The 26,084-nt window shown below is 32.8% G+C and overlaps 3 protein-coding genes across 3 annotated transcripts; 1 reads left to right on the plus strand and 2 right to left on the minus strand.

Annotated features, from left to right (window-relative positions):
- Positions 1-18,331: 18,331 nt before the first annotated feature.
- Positions 18,332-19,547, minus strand: LOC130945056 (thioredoxin-like protein CXXS1). Its single transcript, XM_057873714.1, has 3 exons — positions 19,220-19,547; positions 18,940-19,062; positions 18,332-18,670 (listed from the first exon to the last, which is right to left on the minus strand). Exons 1-3 carry the CDS (start codon positions 19,319-19,321, stop codon positions 18,521-18,523), a joined length of 375 nt encoding a protein of 124 aa, XP_057729697.1. The 5' UTR covers positions 19,322-19,547; the 3' UTR covers positions 18,332-18,520.
- A 2,428-nt stretch (positions 19,548-21,975) lies between these two features.
- On the plus strand, positions 21,976-23,601 carry LOC130946597 (photosynthetic NDH subunit of lumenal location 3, chloroplastic). The gene is made up of 3 exons (XM_057875392.1): positions 21,976-22,380; positions 22,993-23,279; positions 23,366-23,601. The coding sequence occupies exons 1-3, from the start codon at positions 22,062-22,064 to the stop codon at positions 23,480-23,482; spliced, it is 723 nt and encodes a 240-aa protein (XP_057731375.1). The 5' UTR covers positions 21,976-22,061; the 3' UTR covers positions 23,483-23,601.
- Positions 23,602-24,756: 1,155 nt separating this feature from the next.
- Positions 24,757-25,967, minus strand: LOC130943499 (uncharacterized). The gene is made up of 3 exons (XM_057871399.1): positions 25,756-25,967; positions 24,995-25,658; positions 24,757-24,917 (listed from the first exon to the last, which is right to left on the minus strand). The coding sequence occupies exons 1-3, from the start codon at positions 25,793-25,795 to the stop codon at positions 24,899-24,901; spliced, it is 723 nt and encodes a 240-aa protein (XP_057727382.1). The 5' UTR covers positions 25,796-25,967; the 3' UTR covers positions 24,757-24,898.
- Positions 25,968-26,084: the final 117 nt, after the last annotated feature.

Raw genomic sequence — 26,084 nt, forward strand, 5'->3', positions numbered from 1 at the left:
GTGTTATATTCAGATAAACGTGTTTGATGCTGCATCAGCGGCGCATTCAAATTCCAACCAATATCAAGGGCACATTATGAATTATCAGCTCAGGGTACCAGCAGCAGGGGATAACTCGTTGGGTGTATAGTTTTATAGAATATGGGTGTAAAAGCACTTTTTCTTTTGGGTGTATTTTTGTTAATTCACAATTTACATATAGACACATATATAGATACATATAGAACAAAAGCTGTAAAAATTCGCAGGTTATGGGTGTATATTTCATTTGATATTTTTCTTCATATTTTAGTACATGTAATTCATACATTTTGAATACAGCGCAGACAGTTGGGTGTATATTTTATGCAATCTTGGGTGTATTATTAGACTTGCGTTGGGTGTAACAGTTTATAATTTGCGTTTATAATTTGCGTTTACCACCTGTAATACAGTTTTTGAATACATCACAGACAGTTTACCAGCACAGATAGTTTAACTATGGGAAAAAAATATACATGGAATAGAAGTTGTTGATAATTGGCAAATATTTACATCATTTGTTTAATTTACAAACTACCCAGCAGTTGGATTACCCAGTTTCTATATCAGCAGAATTAATCTAACAAAACGGACTCAATAATACAGAGGATGGCTTCGACAGCCTTATAGCACTACTCTCTCTAATTGCCCGATCTCTCTGTTTATTCATCTAACTGAATAGTATCCGGGAAGCATACTCCACTCTATAGTGGTCCACCTCCTCCTACAATTAAAAAGTATATTCTGTTTAAACATCAATATTAATTCAGTAAAGTAATACAGAGTTATATAGTTCTAAAGACAGTTACCTGTGGCCAATTATCCCATTCATACTTCCCCTTTTTGATGTTTTCCGGCTCAATTAACTCAAGCCACTTCATAACGTAGATAGCGCAGTCATAGCTGAAAACGAAGAAAATAAATTACAAATCTCATTTAGGAAAGTTTAATGTTCAGAGTCACAAATTTATACCTTGTTTTTTGGCCTGATATTTTAACATATGATGCTTTAATTTCATTCTCCTTCTCGCCTTTCTCCAGAGGTTTCCCGTCGGCATATGTTATCAATCTTGAAAATACATATCCCTTAAATACCAAAACAAATCAGTAATACACCCGAATGAATGCACAGGATACACCCAACTGAATATGGAATATACACCCAACACAACCTTCGAAATAGACCTATCTATTAAAGTAAAGAAGACAGAGGCAACTTACAGTGAATTTATTAATGTCCTTTCTCTCATCGCTTGGAGCTTTTTTGTGTAGCGGGTCAAGTATTTGACATTTTCGCTTTGTTGTATTTATCAGTCATAACCACTAATGTCCCGAGTGGCAAACAGGAACAAAAATCTGAAGGATTGCCACATTTCAACAGTGTGTTATTTTATTTGGCATATAAGTAAATAAGCGTACTAACAAATTTAGCAAACGAAAACTTACATATGGATGCGAACTTAATTTTTTTCTATCTATAAAGTGAATGAAACTCGGGTAGGCTTCCACCCTGAATTCCTTTTTCGTTTTCGGGGATATGAATTCCCCCTTTGGGTGATCCGAAAGTGCCATGCTCTGCAAGAATTGCGAAACAAGAAATGAAATACTGAAAATACACAACTTACACCCAATCGAACCTAAAAAATACACCCAAATCAATGCAGAAAATACACCCAAAGTTCGTAGAAGTAACACTTACCACAATATCGGAGGGGAGATAGTATATTTGTTCCTGAAACCTCTTTTCATTTTTCTGGTTTAGGATGAGGCAGATGGCAGATACAATCTAGAAATATATGCCGAAATCAATTTTACATTAATAAACATTGCAGTTGACTTTGGTGTAAAAACATTAATGTTAGTCTAATATTACCTGAGATTCTATATCACTTTTTGCCTGGAGGGATGCAAGGTGCATTCTGATCAAAATGTATTCTCCTTGGCCAATCAGAGTGCACATCTCCTCATACTCGTTAGTATTGCCATCTGCGTCTTCCTTCAGTCTCGTCCCCCAGATGTAGCACTTTTGTTTCATATCATCTGGAATTTGATTTATTCCCCCTGGAGTTTCAAACTTTGCAGAACTTTCTCCCCCAGTCTCCCTCTGAATTTGTGGACTTTCGTTTTTTCCCTTCGCCGCATTGCTTGCTAATTTTTGGACCAAATTGTCTAATTGTTCTAGCATACTTGCAGTTTCTGGAGATTTTTTCCTTTCTGTTTTCTGCGTTGACGCCCCCTCCTGGCTTGAATCAGTCAATCCAAGGCTGAATGATGGCATCCCTGAATCTGTTTTAGGAACATAGGTTGCTGTCTGTGCCATCATCAACAGGGCAGCAGCGTCTTCTGCGGCTGGATGACTGCGTCATGATGTATAAGAATAAGAGTAAGAATAATAATATACGGATGATAAGCAAAGATTGATTTTAGTCTGATGAACTTACATTTTAGTTGGAGCTGGGGGAAGCGTGGGTGTGGTTTTTTGAAGTTGTTTGGGGGATTCAGGAGTGCTGCACAGTTACACAAAATTAATCATGGCGTAAAAAAAATTGATCAGGAACAATATACACCCAACTGTTAGCAAATATACACCCAAACCCTAAACAAATATACACCCAATACTATTTCTTACGTTTCTCTAGTCCCTTCAATCCGTAGCATAGGGGTTGGTTCGAAATCTGTGTCAGTGGTTGTTTGGGATGCCGGCACAAAAACCTGGATCGGGACTCTAAAGAAGAAGAAAAATGAAAGGTTAACAACGTATTTGAAAATAATAAGGTTATAAAGTTGAAATATTCTTGGGAAAACTCACATTGCAAGCGCTTCGGACGGTGTTTGTTCCCTCACAACCATCAAATTCGAATCAGTCGGACTCAACCTAAAATACACCCAAAGAAGGTCAAAAAATACACCCGAACAATTCAAAAAGAAGCCAGGCTTTGTTTTTGAGAACTTACATACTTGCAGTTTTTGCTTTTTTTTGCTGCCTTTTTTTTCTTGAATAAAATAATAAAGGGCTTTTTTTTTCTAAAAAAAATATATACAGAATTAGAAGTAGAAGGTATTAGAAGAACAAAAGTAACGGTTATTTGAAAGAGAAATTACATGCTCTGTGACGGCTGGTTTACACTACTCTGTTCTGTGTGTCCTTGAGATGAAGGATCATCACTTCCCAAGTTCACAGCCGGTAGTCTAAACAGATTTCATGTTATTCAGACAAAATAAGATACAGGTTTAAAATACACCCAAATTTATGCACAAGATACAACTAACCGAATGGACAATATAGACCCAACTTAGTAAACAACATACACCCAACTTGATCCACAAAATACACCCAAATTGTTTCACAAAATACATCCAAATCATGATAACAAGATTTTATTAAATAATAAAGCTTCTTACGTTTCAGAGGACACATAGCGACCTTCTGTCGATCGCAGGTCAGCTTGGTTCTCCCTGCGAAACAAGACACAATTATTAGCAAACAAAAGACACCAAAATCTCAAATACACAGCCCAGCAAGACATACCCCTCTGCAGCAGATTTATCAACGTTTTCCCTTAGCCATTCATCGAGTTCGTCACTTGATATTTCATATCTCTCACTACATTCATAAAATAAGATGTTAACAAAAATAATTACGATGATAGACCATAGTATAGCATACGAGGTACTGTACCCGTCAAAGTATTGATCTTCTTCAGGAGGTGAATCCTCCACAACAACTTTTTTCTTTTTTTGTTGTGTTCTGGGTGAAAAAAAAAACAGTACCAGTCAGAAATAAAAAATTAATTTTATCACAGAATTTTATCCAAAGAATTGCTTACTTTTTTGGAGTTGTTTTTGTTTTTTCTTTTTCTTCTCCTTCTCCGCATGTGATGATTCTTCGCTCCTATAAGTTAATAATAGACACTTCAGTTAATACACGAAATCTTTATAATGAAGCCAAAAGAAAGGAGTAATAATTTCAGGACATTACTCATCACTTGGTTCAGATTCAGATTCTGAATCAGAATCTGACTCCTCTTGCCTCTGCTTTCTTTTTCTGGAGTCCATTCTGGAAGGCAAACAAACATCATTCAGAACATACTAATAATACACCCAAATGAATTCACGAGATACACCTAATTGAATATACAATATACACCCAACGCAGCAACGAAACACACCCTGCTTAATAAACTACATACACCCAACATGATCAAACAAAATACACCCAACTCAAAAAAGAAATTACACCCAAGTATGGTACTTACTTTTTCCCCTTTTTGCCGGGGTGTTTTCTTCCCGAATCCTCCGAGTCTTCTTGAGCCTCAGACTCAGAGGTAAAAGTGTCACTGTCAGTAGTTTCTGTCTCCGAAGACGATGTTGGACTCGCCTTCCTTTTTTTTGTTTTTTTGATTTCTTATTTTTTTTTCTTTTTTTTTCATTTTTTCTCTTGTCTCTGCCATCTTCATAATCCCCTGAAACATGAGATATTTTAGTTAGCAGCATTCAGGTAAATAAAATACACCAACTTATTATGATTACTCACCAAAATTTCCTCTCTTTCTGCAGTCATTCTTTCCACCAACTGCTCCTTAGTCCAGTTGGCAATCTAGGGCTTTGGTGGTCTTTCAGCCCTGTTCTTGCCTTTGTTTTTTGAAAGATGAAAGTAGATTATCATCAGGGCAAAGAGGCAGCCATTAATTGCCTTCTTCTTCTTCTCCTGGTAGTCTGTGATGCCCTTTACCATGAAGGTCAAAACATGCCCCCCCCGTTTCTTTCCGATATGCCGTCCATCTTAAAAATTGGGTCCAGGTGCACGGGCGATATTTTGTTTATCGTCGTTGGCAAAAGGAACGCCATCTGTATGTAGAGGATGAATATCCTCTTGAACATCAGGCGTTCCTCTTCGTTGCCAACGCCGATTTCCATCATTTCATCGGTAAGACTTTTGAGGGTCTTACCCTGGAATCTTCTATAAATTATTTTGTCATCATCAGAAAGTTTCTTATACTCAACTTTCTCAGGAAATAGATCTCCTACAAAAAGGAAGACAACAAAGTATCCAAGTCGGTTCAGATACACCCAAGCATCAACTTAAATTCACCCAAGCAACAACTTAATATACACCTATAATTTTAAGCTAGTTACCTGTTGCATTGATGCCAAGCGCATGACCTATTTTTTTGGGGTTATTTGGAAAGAACCATATCCTATCTTCAGTTTGTTCTCCCCAAGTTTGAAGTTGTTTGCCAGCTCCCTTAAGAGTTGGTGATCCACCCTTAGTGGTGGGATGTGCATCAAGCCACCAAATCCGAGATCCCTTACAATCGCCTTCTTCTCCTCAGTCATGTTTCTAAACTTATCACTCAGGAGATGTGTGGCACACTTAAGGTCTTTTGTTTGGTTTCTTGCTGCCATTTTCTCTAAAACGAACAATACACCTAAAGATATCAGTAATATACACCCATATATATGAGTCAGATACACCCATTAATAACAATAAGATACACCCATTGATAACAGTAAGATACACCCATATATATGAGTCAGATACACCCAAAGATATCAGCAAGATACACCCATTGATAACAGTGAGATACACCCATAGATATTATTCAGATACACCCAAAGATATCAGCAAGATACACCCATTGATAACAGTGAGATACACCCATAGATATTATTCAGATACATGCGTATAGATATTAGTCAGATATCACTCAACCATGCTTCAATATCAAGCCACATTACAAGGTTAAGCAGTATACACCCCCCAATCTACGGAATAAACCCCCAAAAATCAACAACAATAGCAGGAGAACTTAGAACAACAACGTAGAACGACGTAGAACTTAGAAGAACGACGTAGAACTTAGAACATTGTAACAAAGAAGCAAGAATAATAGTAAACCATAGAAGAACGACTTAGAAGAAAAGTAAAATATACAGGAATCTTAATGGACTTACGTTGAGTATTGTTGCTTTGTTTTCTCTTCAGATTCTTCACGGAAAGTTTGATGGTGTTTTGATGGAGGTTTCGAACAACGATTTGTATATTTTGAACTTTGATTTTCGCTCGAAAATGGGAGGGTTTCCTTGTTTTCAAAGCGCCTTGAGAAGTGGAAGAAGTGGAAGAAGTGGAAGAGTCTGCCATACGTAACCGTTTGAGTGTTGAGCGCATGATTTTGACGCGCCATGTTATCTCTCTTCATGCGCGTGAGTTCTCTTTGGGCTGGGCCAACTTGTATGCTTGTAGACTTGTATGTGTAGCAGGCCCGTATAATTTAAAGAGTAATACTACATGTATAAATTTTTTTGGTAACCAAACTCAATTAAATTGGTCTATTACCAATAAAAGATACTCTCAAAAAAACACACATACACATGTGCTTCACTAGATTACGTTTGTTTATCATATCAAAGAGATACACAAAAATGCAGACACAAAGACATAGACACATACATAAACACACAATAAAAATCAATTGTGTTTGACAATTATAATAGATAGAATAAAAATATTTTTCTTTGTCTATTTTACCCTCAATTAAAAAATATTATCAACTTCATTATTTCATATTCTTCCTTCCACCAATGTCAAGAACATTTTTTTTAGAAAAGATTATAGAACCAAGAATCAAAATAATTGTATCTACAATATCCTATAACAAGTTTAAACAAGATTTAATATGGGGTTAAAAACATAAAATTAAAACAGAAAACAAAAACAAGGATCATTGACGATATATTGGGATCTTTGTTCTTCGCACAGCAGTAAGCAACGTGCAACCTTCTTCATGCCTACGATTATGGCGACATCAAATCTACGATGACAAACATTAGAAACGAAGACAAAGATGAATGAGGCGTAGGTGATAAATGCGACATCGTTGGAGACGGTAGTTCCGAAAATGAGAGAATGAGAAAAACAAATTCAGAGAAAGAGTCATCAATCTTGGGAGTAAACACGAAGTGCTTTGCATCAGTAGCAACTAAATGAATCAAGAATAGTAAAGGATAACATGCAACAGATTTAGGAAAGGAGGAGTTGAGACAGAGAAGCAACAGAGGGGTGAAGAGAAGAAATATGATGATGAGGTTTTATGGTTGTTTTGAGATTTCAAAAAATTAATAGGATAAAATTGTTCAAAAATATATTTTAATTTGTGTTTCAAATAAAATATCCGTTCTCAGTTTTTTTAAGAGATACAAAATACATATTTTTTGTGGGTGTCTATGGGTGAACGTGTCTCTTTTAATTTATGTCTCATAAAATAAACAATGTATATATGTTGGTGTGTCCATGTCTTTGATAGATACGGACATCAATCAAACGATGCCCTAGCGCACAATTAGAGCGTGCGTTGCATTTTTTGCACTTCCTGCAACACATAAATTTTTGTTAGAGGACACACAAATTTCAAAGTATAGCATACAAATTTTTGAAGTATAGCACACTAAATTTTGCACATAACACAAACTTATTGATATAGCATACAAATTTTTGTATATCGCATACAAATTTTCAAAGTTTAGCACACAAAATTTTGCAAAAACTTATCGATATAGTTAGGATTGTTTCAGTTAGGATTGCACAAACTTAAAAACGGTTTTAAACAAGTTTATAATATAGTGTACTAATTTAAAGCAATTTATAAAATAAAACTAATTTAAACTAGTTTATATCCTAAAACTAGTCTTATGAACATTTATAAGAGAAGAAGATGATGAAGACGATGAATACGACGATAATAATAATAAGAGAGGATGAGGGAAAAATAGAGAAGAAATTAAATAACAATAACAACATCAACAATAATATCATCATCAAGAAGAAGAAAAGCGGTAGCTGTAGCGACGACGACGGTGATACAGTAACGACGACATTGAAAAAAGAAGAAGGAATGTAAGAAGAAGAAGAGAAGGAGGAGGAGGGAGAGAGACAGAGTGGTGCATGAGTGGTTTTTAAATTTTAACAACTTGATTAAATTTGGTTACTCAAAAGACTTGGACACCTAGAATTTTTATAATTTTAATTGATAATTTCGTTTAATTCAATATAAATAAACATACTTGTATGATTAATTATGTTTTGTATATTCGATTTTGAAAAAAAAGTTAACGATTTAAAGTTTTTAAATTGCAAAAATTAATACTTTAAAATTTTAAATGCATTTAAAATATGTGTAAAACTAACTCAAGATTTGATACGTCGATATAATATTCTAGATAGTATTGTGTTGGTTTGGTTTTTATTTTTTATTTTATCCAATTTTTTTCAAATATTTTAAAATTTTAAAATTAAAAACATTTTAGTTTAAAATTTTGATGAATATAATTTAAATTAACAATTTAGCTTAATTCAATACAAATAACTGTACTTATATTATTATACTCGTATGGTAAATTATGTTTATATATTCGATTTTGGAAAAAAAATTAAAAATATTAAATTAAAAATTTAACAAATTTATATTTTAAATTCATCTAAAATATATACAAAATTAACTCAGAATTTTTTTTCCAAAATATGAAATTTTATTAATGAAAAATTACAATAAAGCAATATTGGTCCATTTTAGAACTCTAGCAAGGATAAGGTGCGAATTAACTCAAAGAAAAAAAATAATAGAATAACCTAAAAAGAAATAAACAAAAAAAGAAACTAGCAATGAGTTGTCTTAAGGTGATATTTTTGTTTATGTTCTATGCTTCTTCCCAAATAGCATTCGGTTCAATTCTTTTGCTATCAAAAAATCATTTGTTCCTAGATATCCAAATCCTCCATAAGACCATCGTAGAAAGACTTCGATGCTTTTTATTAGAACCTTCTTGTTTTATCTTTAGCTACATCTCACTCCACCAATTGCAAAAACTATAATCTCCAACAATTCTATTTGAACTGCTGAACAAGAGCCCCATGTGATTCCACACTTGCCGCGAGTGATTGCAGGTAAGCAAGCAATAGGTCAAAGTTTCATCCCCTATTTCACATCAGCTTGAATGCTGGCGTGCAGTCAGTTTCACCAGGAAGCCATTGTGGAGAGCTTTTCATGTAAAGACCTTAACTTTGGTCGGACAGTCAAGATCTCAAATCGAGTTTCATAGATTTTTTTCTCTGAAAACTGGTGGAAGACTTTCTAGTGGTGGGTGAAAAAAATTGAAGCATACCTCATATCCTGACCGTACAGAGTAAGAACCTCCTTTTTTTTCTTGTACCAAATCAATTTATCTTTTTCTTTAATGCTTATTTGAAGCATTTTTTTATGTAATTTCTATTGTGAAGTTGCTGGCTATTAGAGGTGCATTCCAATTAACTTTTTCAGTGATGAGTTGAGAGACCCAAATTAAGCTTGAATTAAGTTCCTGATTCTATTTCAGGGTCAATGGTCCTTGTCTTCTAACCTAACAATCTTTTCAGATTTTCACTATTGATCTCCTCCCAATTTGCTAGAAAATTCCCTTTTTCCAAAACCTTTCGCCCTTCTAATAGACTCCTCCAAGTCTATGACGGATTGTAGCCAACATCAACTTTTAGAAATGATGCCTGGGCATTTTGGTTAGTTTTACAAGCCATTTTAGTTAGTTTAAAACTTAGTTTTATGAATTTCTTAGGTAATAAGTAAGCATTTACATTAAATATCTTTGCATGCATTCATGCCTCATAAGTGTAGTGAATTCATGAGAATATGAGAGTATATAATGCATGAAGTAGTAAAGTTGATCAAATGAACTTCATGACATTAAAGAAGGTTTTTTGCATGAGACTATGAACGTCAAACTTTGATGCACCTTCTTTAGTTTGTGACAGGGGAAGCTGACGCAGAGATATGGAGCCCTGGAGGAGCAAGATTCCAACTCCACGCTCACCACTCAAGCTCACTCAAGAGCATCCAGCACACATAAACTGGCGCTCTCCACTGGCGCACTGGAGAGCGCCAGCCTCAACAGCCTCAACACACCCTCCCTAGCACTCTTCACTGGCACTCTCCAGCAAGCTTAATGGAGAGCGCCAGCCTCAACCACCTTGCCACACCTTGTCACGCTCTCTCTCAAGCTCTCCCAAGAGCGCCACTTTCACCACACCTCTCAACAATCTTGTCAAGTCTCACCACACTCAATCAACCATACCTTGTCACAACCATATTTCAACCTTGACACCATTGGCACCACGCTCTCAACCCACGCTCTCCAGCAATCTTGCTGGAGAGCACCACTTTTCCTCACCACACTCAACCTTGTCACGCTCTCTTCCAAGCTCTCTCAAGAATGCCACTTTCACTAACCCTCACTAATCCTCACTAACCCTCAAGCCTCAGAGCTCATGAAGGCCACGCTTGCCACTGGCGCTCGCCAGCAAGCTTGCTGGAGAGTGCCAATCATCAGCACTTCAACACTCTCTATGTAGCGCTCTTGAGCAAGCATAGTGCTCTCCTAGGAGTGTCACGCTCGCACTCAAGTTCTCTAGAGAGCGTCTTCGATGAACACTCCAAAGAAGAAGAGAACGTGTCACGCTCTCTCGAGGAACTCTCTAGCAGGCTTGCTGGAGAGCGCCAGCTCCCAGAACCCCAACGCTCTCCAGAAGGCGCTCTTGGGCAAGCATAGCGCTCTCCTGGAGGTGTCACGCTCACTCCCAACGCTCACCATCAAGTTCACAAGCGAGCATCTTTGATAAATACTTCAAGGATAGGGACTTGTGCGTATGCGTACACACAATGGTAAATTTTGCAAAGGTGCACACGCACAACCCCTGGTGCATACGCATAATGACTGGCGCTCACTTTTCAAGTTCAGCACCAAGCGCCAGGTCCAAGCGCCAGAATGCAAAGTCCAAAGGCCCAAAAAAAGTACATCAAGTGAAGACTTGGAGTAGCATTATAAATAGATGGAGTTTTGAACTTGGAAAAGGGTTTGGATACACAGAAGAGCACTTTCTATACTTTACATTTTCTTTGCTTGTACTTAGCTTAATTTTACTTTTATGCGCTTTCATCTTATTTTGAGTTTTCTTGAGCTATGATTAACTAAACCCCACTTCATTGTGAAAAGGAGCTCTATTGTAATTTGATGCATCAATAGTAATTCTTGTCTTCTTCTTCTCTTCATCTCTCTTTTGATTTGCTTGAAAGATTTTCATTCTTCATTCTAGTATTCAATTATCTTGGGAAAGCGATTGAATATACATGGATTCTATTTGAACCTTGGAAGAGGAATTATGGAATTATGCTAAAAAATCTTTCTCATACTTGACTAGTTTCGCGGTGCGGTTTGGTTCAGTTTTTTAGAGAAAAGTCATCCGATCCAATTGTTTAATTAATATGCGGTTCGGTTTGGTTTGATTTTTTTATTAAGACCATCCGAACCAAACCAAACCAATTAAATTCGGTTTGGTTTGGTTCGGTTTGTTCGGTTTTTCAATCAATTAAAAAAAACTACCATGAGGAACTGGCACAGCACCAATCCATCATCATAACACAAAATCTCTTTCATGACCATTTATATGCTATTTTTTGTTTTTGTATCCTGTAAATTTCTGCAGATTTTTAAACAATAAGAAAGGAATTTTCCTAAACAAATACATTGAACAATCAGAAACAATTTTCCTAAACAAATACATTGAACAGTGAACCACAGAACCAATTTTCCTAAACAAATACATTGAACAATCAGAAGCAATTTCCCTAACCAAATATACACATTCATAAGCTAAAACCCCCAAATACAACAATTAGAACCTAGAACCTTAACACTAAAAAACACACCTTCTTTAACAATCAGAACCTAGAACCCTAACAATTAGAAATAATACACATTCATAAGCTAAAACCCCCAAATACAACAAACTGCATAAACAAATACAACAATCAACAACAATTAACAATTTCAAGATATACTGAACATAGAACATAAATTAGTCAAACAGAAGCAGAAATTCAAACAAATTCAGTCAGTTGCAACATTCATGATTATCTGAGATACCATGAGAGTTGGCCAGAGCTGCAGATAAACCAGGAGATATACCTGGAGTTCGAGGATATATGCATTAAAAATCAAAATTGGAAACAAAGAATCATATAAAAGTTTAACAGAAGCAGCAGAACAACAAAATAAAATAGGTTCAACAAATAATCAATAACATTTCCAAAAAATCAACAATAAATACTCAATACTTACAAGGATAACTTGCAAAAACATATGTAACTTACTTTGATATTAATTATTTCTAATAATATTTTAATTCATATATACATAATTAGAACTGAACATATATTTTCGATCAATCTAAAATACTCTATCATTCATGTGTGATAATCATTCTGTTTTTATATTCCATATATATAGTTAGACACTAAACATTAAATAAATTCTGAAATAGACACTTGCAATATCAACAAGGAATATTTTATAAGTAAGTGGGCTCGTGTATTCTTTATGATATTGATGGTAATGAAAGCTTATAAATTGTGAGATAGACACCTGCAAAACCATTCCAGCTTGGCCTGCATTTCAATCTGCAAACCATAATATAACATCAGCTTAGCTTCGCTTGTTGGACGACATTCCACTGTTTGATCGATCTTCTTAACTTGACAATTCTGTCTAAAATATTACCGTAAGAGAGTAAGACCACATCTTTTTCTTGGGGACCTTTAAGGCAAAGATGATGACCATGTTATTGTTTCATCTTTCATCAAATTGCTTCTGTCGGCAAACGCTTCACCTGTAATACAGAAGTACCTCGACCCATAGTTAGAAGTCAATAGGGAATAATAATCAGTAAAAAATAAATCAACAATAAAAGAGTTTTAACACCAAGTCCCATAACTGCATAATTATAACAGATTTTGAAAATACAATAAAAAATCAGAACCCTAAACACAGAATTTGAATCATAGAATCATCAAAATAGAAATAAAAATTCAGAATCATAAACACAAGATGAAACCCAAAATTATTAGAATTAAAAAAATCCTACTAAAGAAGACGGAGATGCTGGATTGTGAGACAAGGTGGGTCGGCGACTGCTACGGAGGGGATGAGACTAGACTGAGAAGGACGACGACACTCCTGGACTGGACTGAGACGTATGGCAGAGTAGTGGAGGACGATTACGACGCTGCAATCAGCAACCTGGGTCTGGGCTCGCTCTCTAACTGAGGGTTAGTGTTCGACGACGAGAAGGAAGCGCGACGAGGAAGGGAGGCAGAGAAAGGACCGCGCCGAGAAGAGGGAGTGCGATGCGGAAGGGCCGCCTTGACGGTGCTGCCCGGTGAGTCAGATGCAGAGAGGAGGGTGGGAGGAGGAGTTCTGGCGCTGTGGAGTGGTCGAGTGGAGAGAGGGCGGCTAGCTAGGTTATCTGCTTGAGGGAGGGGGCTTTATATATTAGGGTTTTTAAGTGAACCGGTTCGGTTCGGTTCGGTTAAAGTTTTTACTGAACGAACCGAAAACCGAACCGAACCGCAAAAAAACTGCAAAATGTCATTTTTTCGGTTTTTTCGGTTTTTGGTTTATTCGGTTTTCGGTTTTTTCGGTTCAGTTGGTCGGTTTTGTTCGGTTTGGATCGGTTTTGAACACCCCTAGTTTTGGGGTTGGTCGGATATAGTGACATATAATTCTCCCAATACTTGGATCCAGAAGAGTGTGTGGTATAATCAGTGACCAAGCTTCATCTCTTCTCATGAACAATTAGATCAAGAAATTGGCAATTGTTCAAGTTTAGAGTGATTGAAATTCAATCACTCATGATTGCCAAGAGATCAACGAGTTGCATGATTGAGGAAGAGATGAGAATGTATTGATCCAAAGAATACAATATCTCCTGAACCCAATGATCTTTTCTATTCTTATCTACCCATTCTTTTACTTTGATTGATTATTGTTCATCACCCCCATTCCCTTTAATTTTCAATTATTTAGTTTTCTTTACTTTATGCAATTTACATTCCCACCAATTTACCTTTTCGCTCTTTAATTCAATCATTTACTTTCAAGTTCATTTACAATTCTGTCATTTATCTTTCTACACTCAATACCCATTAATGAATTGTTTAACTAGAATATTCAGTTGACTAAAGTTGCTCAAGCTATCAATCTCTGTGGGATTCGATCTCACTTTTTGTGAGTTTTTACTTGACGACAATTCGGTATACTTGTCGAAGAAAGATTGTAGTGATACAAATTTCCATGATCAAGAAATCAAAGAATGTCTAAAATACATGCTTCTGAATACTTTAGTCACTAGGAAATTTGGTCTAGTCACCAATCTCTATCCCTGTTTTTCTAGCATAGCATGATTAAAGCTTTTAGGTCCTTAAACTCCAAGCCTCCTTGATTTTTTGGTCTACATAGTGTATCCCACTTAATCCAGTGAAGTCTCTTTTCTTCTTGTTTTTGCCCCACCAAAATTGCATAAGTAGTCTTTGAGTTTCATCTATGACAATTTCAGGCAGTTTAAAGCACCTCAAAATGTATATCAAGATAGCCGTACTTACAGATTAATTAGACCTTCACGATCACTAACCGATAGTAACGATCTTTTTCAGTGCTGTAATTTTTTTGCAATTTTATCTTTGACATAAGCGAATGTTGCTTTTTTTTATTTCTGAATTGTTGTTCATAAACCTAGATATTTGTCTTGAGCGCCAACATTCAGGACTTGAAGAATGGTTGCAAAGATTTTTCTCTCTATTTGCGATGATATTTCGACTGAAAAACACAGTAGATTTATTCAAGTTCACCTCCTGTCCACTTATACTATTGTAGTCATTCAAAACCTGTATTATATTTTGGCATTCCTATGAATTTGCTTTGCAGAAAATTATAAAGTCATCTGCAAAAAATAAATACGTGACAGTAGACAACTGCTGTTTAATCTGAACCCGACAATATCATTATTTTGTTCTCTTTTGTGTAGCAAATGGGAGAGTCTTTCTGCGCAAAGAATGAAAGATAGGGTGAAAGAGGATCCCATTATCGGAGACCTCTTGTAGGTTTAAAGAAACCTTTAGGTTGACCATCTACAATAACAGAATAGGAAACAGTAGTTACACACTCCTTCATCCATCCTATCCGTCAATCACAAAACTCCAATTGACTTGTAACCTTCCATAGGAAGCATCATTCCACCTTGTCATATGTTTTGTTCATGTTAAGCTTTAGAGCCAAATTCATGTCACCAAATTTTTATTTTTCAGAAAATACATGTACTCATGTGCTATTAGGACATTGTCACTAATCAACTGCCCTTTTATGAATGCACTCTGGTTATCACCGATCACCCGATTCATTATAAATTACGTATGATGTATCAAGACCTTCGAAATAATTTTATAGAAGACTAAGCTTAAACTGATAGGTTGTATCGGTGACATGATAGCAACTTTAGGTATTTTAGGAATAAGACAAATGAGTTTATGATTGAAAGACCTTAGCATTCTTTCGTCTAAGAAAAAAATTAGTAACTACTTTTATAATATCTTCTTTAATAGTATTCCAAAAGAATTGATGGAATTTTGCCGTAAAATTATCGTGTCTCCCGGGATTGAGAAGGAATTGATTGAAAAGACTATCTTCTTAATCTCCTGTTTATTAATTGGTCTTGTAAGAGACCAATTGTTCTGTAATTAACTCAGGATTTGATATATCGATATAATATTTTAGATATTATTGTGTGTTGTTTGATTTTTATTTTTTTATTTTCTTTAATTTTATTCAAATAGTTTAATTTTTTAATTTTTTAATTCAATCTAATATAAATAAACATACTCGTATTATTATATTATTTAAAGATTACAAAAAATTAATTAGGCATTATTCCTAGTTAACTATACAAGTACAATATAAGTACATTTATTTGTATTAAATTAAATTAAATTATATTTTAGTTATATTCATCTAAATTTTAAATTTTAAAATTTTAAATTATTTAAATAATATTATATAAAACAAAAAAAATCAAATCAAATCAAATTGTAATATATCTTATATACATTAGACTTTTTTTTTTTTTGCTTTGTCCTAAATACACAACATCCTAAATATGTATACATCTACGCAAATGTAACATTTTTTTTAACTTGTAAATTGTAACATACTTCGAATACAGGATATTTGAACTCCATATTTAATTATTTTATCCAGTGTATTCAAGATGTAATATAAATATAAAATCATAAATTTTCTAATTATTACACATTTTAATAAATAAAATATTAAAATAATTTAAATAAAAAATTCTTTTACCAACAGAGCTTATTTTTCATGTCATAGATACAAGAATAATTTTATTTTTTAGTAGATTTATTAATATTTTAAATATTTGTAGATAAAATATGTTAAAATTATAAATATAAAAAGAATATAAAATTAGTTCCAAATTAAAATTTAAAAAAATTATAAAATTATAAAATAAAAAATTCATTAACTTAATTTTAAATAAAATATTTTTTATTTTATATTCTCTCATTCGATTTCTTTTCAAAATATCTCTGGTCTTCAAAAATTCCCTCCAAAAAAAATATGAAATTAGTTGTGCATCAAAAATAATAGCTTACATTTTTCTTTTTTCTCTCTATAAAATGATACTAAGAGGATTTATCTATCCCGACTCAACAAATTAGGATACATATTATTTGATGATTATTTTATTCTCACTAAGTAAGTAAGTATGCATGCCTTTTTCTTTCTAATTTAATTCTTTTATATTTAAAATTTTAAATTTGATACGACAGTTACAAATTCGATATCATAATTTGACATTATATACCATAATTCGACACTTTATATTATAACTCAGTATTATATATTACAATCAGACTCAACGAATTACATCCTAAAATAAAAACGTCTGACCAAACATTATCGCTTATTAAAATTTAATAATTGCTCTTCGATTTAGATGATCAACAATAACGTAACCGATCTTTTGTACTCTACTTATAAAGATATAATATCTTATCTTTAACATATACATAAATTTACAGTACTAACTTAAATATTGAAGTATTTTTTGCAGGTACACTTTTTCTTTTCTTCATATTCTTTGTGACGTAATATTTTTTTGGACAAAAAATTCAAATTTTTTTAATTTATAGATCGACGTTGAAGGTATCAGAGTCGACTTTCAAAAACCGCGTTACATTCATCTTACTCACAAAAGAACAAAACTACTCAAAATCAGTTAAAACTTAAAAAAGAGAGAGAGGGAGAGAGGTGTCGTTCTAGCTAATAATGAGTCATTGATTCATATTTAAACATCAATTCATATCTAAAATAATGAAATGAAAGCATGTTACTATACTATTTTCCACGTGGCCATATCTAGTATGGTTGTGAGACAATATCTTGGTTGGGATTTTATAATGATCTGATATATATCGGAAAGGGAAATGCAACAAGTTGATTATTGAGTGGTACGGTCATGTTTCAAATATGAAAGCCTTCAATTATGATAGAAAGATCAACCACTGGATTTTTGAACCACTTTTCATTCCCATGTTTCGCACATGGAGCAAATTAAATAAATTTATTAACTCAATTTTTGTACTGGTTATTATTCGGAAGATTTTTTAAATCAATTATTATTACCTAGGTGTGTGACTATGGTTTAAACTTTAAACATGAAATAATTGACTTGGTCTATGAAGATCCAACCAGTTGGCATGGTTGGAGTGATTAGTTTAGAAACAATATTATTTGAGGAGAAAAGAATATGCTAATTGCTACTTGCTACCTAAAGCTTTAGAATTTTTTCCCAAGCCAATTTATTAAAATATATAAGATACTATTATTTTTTTAGTTTAATTTTGACGTAGTTATAGTATAAAATATTTTATACAATTATTTAATTATATTTATTTTTTAATAATTATTTACATAGTTAATAAAATAGATAATTATTTTTATTAATATAACAATAGATAATTAAATACATATATAAAATTGTGTTATACTGATATTGTATTAAAATTAAATTTTATTTTTATTATAATCTAATAATTTAGCATTCTGTATTTCGTTTAGGGTTGACTTTGTTAAATTGACCGTAAAAAATAATTTTATGCACAATAATCATTTAATATACAATAATATTAAAGAGATAATAATTTAAAATTATTTTATTTAACTTAATATGTATATAATTTACGGATGTAATATCTATAATTATATACTTATTAATTATATTTCATATTATTTATTTTTTCAGCAGTAATTAAAATATATAAAATAAAATAATTTTTTACTAATCTAAGTTTATTTATAATTGATTTCTAAACATTTTTGTTAATTTATAACTCTTTATCTACCTCTCTCTAGCATTGCGTTTGATGAGAAAATCTCCATTAGAAAGAAATTTAACAATACAAGAGAATAACCATTTGTACAAAGTAACAGTATATGACATGGCCAAATGGCCACACCCGCTAGGAAATGGTTCCAAATTACACAATAATAGGGGGAAATTATATATATATATATATATATTATGGTTCAAAATTCAAAATAAATGGCATTATTTATGGGAAGGAGCTGAATGAATAAAATGATCCACCCTTGTCTTAATCTCATCAGGATTTGCACCTACAATTTTATCAACTGCAGTTCCTCCATTCAGCAGCACAAATGTGGGCATGGCCTTGATTTCAAACTTGGACGCAATTTCCTGCTTAGAGAGCCACACATATAGTTATTAATAATGCACACCGCATTCAAAATTAAAAAGAAGAAAAAAAAAATATTAAAGGGGATTTAATTTAATGGGTAGACTTTAAATTAAGTTCACTCAGAAAAAAATCATGTATAGCATTATTTTCCTTATAAGCCATGTACGGAAAAAAAGATTACATTAGTAGTAATTACTTACTATACTAATTAATTACAAACTCAATTATAAAAAGTGGAGTTTTGTGAGGGAAAATTAAACAAAATAACCTTAAACTCATCCACATCCAAATTGAGAAACATGGCATCTTGATAAGTGGAGGCAAGTTCTTCAAACAAAGGATTCATGAGTGTAGAGGTTATGCACCAAAAAGCAGAGAAGTGAACTACAACCTGATAAGACAACATAGTTTATATATGTTTAGTTTAGAACAAAGCTATCTATCTGGTTCCTTATTACCCAATTTCATTTTTTTTTAATAATTAAGCAAGCTAAGCTTGATTATTAAATAATGAAATATAAGAAGGCAAATTGAGGAACACTACTTACAGGGTAACCTTTGTTGTTAGCATGAGAGATGTGGTGCTGCCATGATTCTTGAGATTCTATCTTGACAACCTTGGACTTTTTGAGCTTCTTTTGTCCCTCCATTTCTTCCTGCTTGCTATTGCTTCCTTCAAAAGGGTCTATATATAAAGTGAAACAAAATAAAAAATTAAATCCTTTTGGCGAAAGAAATTAAATGTTTGTTTTTATTTTTATAAATTATTGATTGTTGATTGGGCTTATATATTCAGATTAAGAAATAAGTAATTGGATTGGATACATAGGGATAGACAATCCTAATCTGCTTGGAAAGAGTTTTCATCCATAATAATTAATAATTAATAAGTTTGAACTGAATTAGTTGAAGTCCAATGAATAAAAAATAAAAAAGGAAAATAATCTAGCTGGAATTGATGAGTTAGAAAATCTAATGGCCATGTGGTACATGCCTTTAATAAAGATATTATTATATGGCTGCCCTTTTTATCTAAATTATGTCTGGTTTTGGATGAAAAAGTTATCTGCATCTATCATTCATTCATTCTCACATTTATTTTATTTGACTTTTATAGAAATTTAAGCTTAATAAATTATGTTTTAGATTATTTAATTAAAAAATTTCAACTAAATAATTTCAATTATTCAAAGTAGTTGAGTTTATACTTTGTAGTTTAATGATTGAATTTTGGATAAAATATTAAATTAGTCCTTACATTTGGGCGTAATTCTCTTTTGGTCTTTAAGGTTTAAATTGCCCTATTTAAATCTAAAAATGTTTCATTTAACTTCAATGTAGTTCTACTGTAAGATCAAAGTTAAATAATTAACGGAACGTCCTACATGACAGCAGTATAAGAACAAAGTCAACAATCTGTATAACAAGTACAAGCTCTAAAGGCATAAAATTAACAGTGGATATATTAATACATTTATTTATCATTCTCCTTAGTTCTATAGAAAATATTTTATTTAAATCGTAAGAAAATACCTTATGATCTTGTTCTTGTATTGCTGTAATGTAGGACATTTTATTAATTATTTAATTTTGACCTCATGATAAAACTATATTAAAACTAAATTAAACTTTTTTAGATTCAAATTGAACACTTTAATTTTTAAGAATCAAAACAGGATTAGACTCAAATATAAATTACCAATTTAGTACAGAAAACGGGATTCACAATTCATTTCCAGTTGTCATCTTCGCTCACTGATATGAAATTAAGAATGTGAAAAGAAACACACCCCACTAAAAAATACCCCACTTTAATCCCTGAAGCCCGTCAATAAATGGAACAAGTGGCTTGTTCAGTTAAAAAATGTGTCTAAATATTTTATTGGGTTTCGTTTTTTGACGGGCGTAGGCCAATTTGCTATAAATTTATTTTTTCTTCCTTCAAAAATAAAAAATATTTTTATTGTGTTAATTAAAATAAAAAATAAAATTTATAATTTCATAATTAAATTCACAATAAAAAATAATAGATAAAATTTATAATTCCATAAAAAATTTGACTTAAAAATATAAGAAATACTTGAATTTTTTGTTTTTATATATAAAAAAATACCTCACTTTAATGAAATTAAGAACGTGAAAAGAAAAAAACCCCACTTTAATCCCTGTAGAAAATGGGGCTGCTCCGGCCCATTAAAGCCTGTCAATAAACGTTGTCTAAATCAATTTGGGTTGTAGGAGAAGCCTAGCATAGATGGCATATTTATTTGTACGCACGCTTCTTTAATGTTATATCCGGGTTCAAATCTCAGTCCTACTTAAAGCATAGGGTGTGAATGGCCAATATGTTGGCCTCACAGAAGCCAAATCTCAAGTTCGAAACCCAGTTATAGTTGGATAGTGATAAAATCTTTAGTGTATGTGAGTGGATATGTTGTGTAATTTAAGATTGGGAGTTGTCCAATTCATCAACTCAAAAAAAAAAAAAGCATAGAATGTGTAAGTAGTGTATAATGACCAATATTATTTATTTGATAGTTTTAATTTTCAAACCCAATTTACTTTTTTAAGAGTTAAACAAAAGTAATTTTTTTTGTAGGGTCATTGTATAGTGTATATTTAGATAAATCTAAAATTATATTCTAATTTTATGATTAATATCTTATATCATGGTCGAATGAACAATTCGTTTCTTGTAACTTGTAAGTTTTATTCGTTTTTATATCGTTAAATAAATTTATATGGATTAAAATTTTATCAATTTAACTATTGAGTTGTTATGTTATATTCATTGATAATCAAGTTAAGTTTATCGTATTTAAAAAATTTAACCATCAATAGATATATAATTTAATGTTTAATAATTGCATAATTTTTAAAGTTATATTATACATCAAAATAAAATAATATGATAAAATATTAAAAATTTTCAACATTTCAAAATTTTTATATGATTAATAGACTAATAGTTGCTCTGACAGGTTTTAATATATTATTGTCATTTTAACCATTGCAAACACATTTATGTCATTTTACAATTTAACTATTGAAAACACATTTATATCATTTTCAATGTTATACATACTTAAATGCCACCCTTCTTTTTTTTATTTCCCTTCTGGCCCAAAAGAATTAGGCTCAGCCCATACATACAGAAAGGAAACAAAACAAAAGTGAAAACCATAGATTACCAAAAACAATATAAAACATGCAAGACCAAAAAAAATGAAAAACACAAGGACTAAAATTACCAAAACATCCTTAATAAACGATATCCTTTTCCGGTGGTCATGGAATGGATAACACTTTAACCATATGGATATGAGTGACACAATGAACTACTACTCTTCTCAACTCTCTCTCATTTGAATTCCTTCATCAATCATCAATATGGCTCCAATCACAAACTTGCATGGACTCTCAAAAACTTTGGCTCCCATTGTTACATGCCTTCCAAATGCACATAGGAACCTTCATCTCAATAAGAGAGTGCAAATAGTTGGAAGCAATAATAATACGGCACATGAATCAGAATCTTCATCACAAGAATCTGTTGTTGACACTACTACAAGAAGAGCAGCAATAGGCCTTGTTGCCTCCATAGTTCTCACTGCCCAATTCCATGACAAGATTTCACTTGCTCAAGAACATACCCATAATGGCTGGTGGTATGATGATTTACCTTTGCCTCTTCCAACTGTCACTAACAGTAAGCACTTTATTATAATTGCCACTTACACATTTTTAGAGTTTTAGAATATCTATTTATTGCCTTAAAACAGCGGTTGAATTGTCTTTGTGTGATCTCAAAGTCATGAGTTTAAATTGTCAACCATTAACATAATTATCACGTTATGCTTATATTAAAGTCTTTAGATGTTCTATTGATGCGAGATGTTTATGCACAAAACTATAATTTTTTCTTTATATATATCTATAAAAATATTTTTTACTCATTCTTGAACAGTGGTACTCTATATATATAGTAAATGATGGAGTTAATCATTAATAATGATATCATAATTAATTTTACACAATATATTTTGTCAGTTTATATCATTTCTATATACATACCCAATTTCCTTTTGATGGACAAATAAATTGAAAGAAGAAATATAAATATGTAAATAAATTCTTGTATGTGGAGTTTAATTAATTGAAATAAGATGACAATGTAAAGAAGTTTGATATATGCATGGGAAATAAGATGAAATGAGTTTGTTTTCCATTGCTCTTATAATTGATTAAAGTTGATTTCACTTGTGATTTATGTTTATATACTTTAATGTGAGTATTGAATAGTTGTATTTGTTTTGATTAGACCTTGCAAATGAGAAAACGGGTACCCGTTCATTTATTAAGAAGGGAATATACATGGCAGACATTGGAGTTAAAGGGAGTGTTTATAGGATTAAGAAATATGCATTTGATCTTCTGGCTATGGCGGATTTGATTGCAGCAGACACACTCAATTATGTGAGGAGATACCTCAGAATCAAGTCTACTTTCATGTACTATGATTTTGACAAAGTTATATCAGCTATGCCAGTGGATAATAAGCAGCAATTAACTGACATCGCTAACAAATTATTTGATAATTTTGAAAAGGTACGTTATGATATTTAGTGTTTTATACTACCATGTTTATATGTAAAGTTTGATTAAGAAATTGAAATTTTGTGATGCATTGACAGCTCGAAGAAGCTTCAAGGAGGAAAAGTTTACCTGATACACAATCAATCTACCAAGAAACTGAAGTCATGCTACATGATGTCATGGATCGGATGGATGTAATGTATAAAACAATTTGATATTATTTTAATCCAAACTTTTGTTTATACTAAAACATTTTCACCCCCCTTACAAATGAAATTATGAAAACATGGTGCAAGAAAAACTTGGTTAACAAGTTTGCAAAAATTGTCCCCAATTTCACGGTCTTCTCCGTTTTGGTAATGCTTCTTCATGGCTAAATTTTGGTAACCAGTGCATCTCTTTCAAACACCATATGCACATGTCTATTATTATTATCATTTCCACTTCCACCATTAGGGTTCTAAAGAGGCTGAAATCCAACAAGCTATCTGCTTAACCAGTTAAAAAAATGGGTTGAGCTAGAAAATTGAATCTACCTTAAAAAAAAATTGATTAATCTATCTTGTTTTACTGTGAGCATTGATAGGGTGGAATGAGTAAACCTTCTAAACGCCTACTTAATTTATTTTTTTATATCAAAGTGTCCAAGTCAATTCTTATTTATAAAAATAGTTACGAACTTCATTTATAATAATGATGTTTATTTGATTGGATTATAAATTTTTTAATGTTAATTAAATTAAATTAATTTTTTTTTTTTTGAAAAAAATAATAAAAAATTATGGCGGGCCTAATGCGCCAATAGGCGTGGCAGAAGGGGCTTGTCCGATTGGGACCCCTATCCACCCTTCAATATTAGCCCTTAGATCAGCAAAAGATAAAAACTAGGTACGATCTTGATGCATTGGAACACTAATGTCCAATTTTTAAGCGCGTCCATCAAAATGGTCATGTTGAACGAAACAAATTTATTTCCCACCAACAATAAAAACGAATTTTCGCCTACAGAATTCAATCCATCCTAACATGAAAAGCATATCTTTCATTTATTTAATTTTTATTTTAAGGTCATGGTAACGCCTCTGAACCCATATTATATGGATATGGAGCCTACCGTTAGGCCAACTTTATCGTCCAGATCTAAACCATTTTCTGTGACCTGTGATTATTTTATTTATTAATCTCGTAATAAAACGAAAAGTTCCTTCTATTCAAGGTGGTTCGTTCACAGATTTTAATGTCTTGACCTCTACTTATTTGGAGAAAAAAATAAAATAAAATTATACTTAGAAATCATTTAGTTGTAGATTGGCTATCTTCTTTTCGGGTTTATGGTAATTATTGCAAACTGGATAAATTGTGCTGATAAACTAACATTTGGCATGACTAGTTTATAATAAACTAGAGCCTATATAATATCTGAAATATATAGAATGTTAGTTTAATAGGATTACATAAATCCAAATTCATACTATGTAATTTAAGATTTGTCCTCAAACTAATATTTAGCATGACTAAAATTTTAACAAGAGTTCTATTAAACCGCCCTTAGAAGATAAAGAGTAAAGAGTAGAGACTAATGGAATTAGATAAAAAAAATCTAGCATAGAAGGACTTGTGGAGGAATAGAACTAATGTCGACGCCCAAATCTGAAAAGATAAAAATGAAGTGAGTTTTACATAACAGGAAGAGAACGTGGCAGTTACTGTACTGTACACATACATACCTTGTTCGGGTTTGATGCTCACAAGAACTTGATGAAGAAGTTGAAGCTACAGGAGGAGGAGCAGGATCATTTGGCAGCTGAACATTCTCATAAGTATCTAGAATTTCTTCATTCATAAATATTGGCACTACATACTGCACAACTCCATTATACCTAATCTTTCCAAAACCATTCTTTCCCCATTTCGTACCAAAACTATTCTGAAACTGCCAAATTCCTTTCCCATCATCGTACCCAACCAAACACACGTTATGGAAACCGTTACTTGGACTGCTTCTATCACGTTCATACGGCATCGCAACGGAGTCCGAATAAAAATCTAGGTTGATACGAATCGTCGCTAAGACCGGGCCTTTCTCGCGGATGTAGCTCTTCACTTCCTCCATTTTGGTTCTTGGGATTCTTCTGATGCCTTTGATTTTGAACCGGCCGGTCCACTCGGACCCGGGTATTTCATCTCCGGTTGGGGATAAAGGTCGGGACCTGACTCCCACTGTGCCCATGTACTGGAGGGCCCAGAAGACGTCGTCGAAATCTTTTACCGATTTGACCAGATCGTGGACGTCGAGTTGAATCAGGTTCCATTGATCTTCTGGTTTATGGAACAGCTCTGCCATGCGGAGGCGGTTCGCACACGCGCCTATAAAAGCATAGCACATGCTTGCTGTTTCAAGGGGAAAACGAAAACAAGTGTATATTATAACAACGCTATATAGAAAGGAGAGAAGGAATTAAATAGTGTTCAAAATGAAAAGACTTACGATTCTGGCCGCAAATGCAGGAATAACTCGTACGATCCATGGGGAAGGAGGGAATGTGTTGGAGAGAGTGAGGAGAGCTGTGTATTAGAAAAAGATTTGAATTCTCTCAATTTTAAATTTTACCTTAGAAAAATATTGGATGGAACTTGGGAAGTTGGGAGAGTAGTGTATTATGAGAGTGGAGGCTGGAGGGTAGAGAAGGAGAATGGTGTGATATTGAGAGACGGATGGCATGTGTATCTTAGTCTAAGACTCCTTCCCATGAAGACTCAGCTTAAAAATAATTTTTGAGGAGACCAAAAATTTTCATATAAAAAATACATAATAGC

This window comes from Arachis stenosperma, chromosome 8 (assembly GCF_014773155.1).
Source record: "Arachis stenosperma cultivar V10309 chromosome 8, arast.V10309.gnm1.PFL2, whole genome shotgun sequence".
In the NCBI taxonomy this organism is placed as follows: Eukaryota; Viridiplantae; Streptophyta; class Magnoliopsida; order Fabales; family Fabaceae; genus Arachis; species Arachis stenosperma.

Excerpts from the sequence above, each read along its gene's own strand:
- LOC130945056 (XM_057873714.1), bottom strand. The coding sequence starts at position 19,321 with ATGGAGGGACAAAAGAAGCTCAAAAAGTCCAAGGTTGTCAAGATAGAA. Across the intron at positions 19,063-19,219 it reads CTAACAACAAAGGTTACCCT|GTTGTAGTTCACTTCTCTGC; the intron begins GTAAGTAGTGTT and ends TTGTCTTATCAG. Across the intron at positions 18,671-18,939 it reads TGGATGTGGATGAGTTTAAG|GAAATTGCGTCCAAGTTTGA; the intron begins GTTATTTTGTTT and ends CTCTCTAAGCAG.
- LOC130946597 (XM_057875392.1), top strand. The coding sequence starts at position 22,062 with ATGGCTCCAATCACAAACTTGCATGGACTCTCAAAAACTTTGGCTCCC. Across the intron at positions 22,381-22,992 it reads TCTTCCAACTGTCACTAACA|ACCTTGCAAATGAGAAAACG; the intron begins GTAAGCACTTTA and ends TGTTTTGATTAG. Across the intron at positions 23,280-23,365 it reads TATTTGATAATTTTGAAAAG|CTCGAAGAAGCTTCAAGGAG; the intron begins GTACGTTATGAT and ends ATGCATTGACAG.
- LOC130943499 (XM_057871399.1), bottom strand. The coding sequence starts at position 25,795 with ATGGATCGTACGAGTTATTCCTGCATTTGCGGCCAGAATC. Across the intron at positions 25,659-25,755 it reads CTGCATTTGCGGCCAGAATC|CAAGCATGTGCTATGCTTTT; the intron begins GTAAGTCTTTTC and ends CCCTTGAAACAG.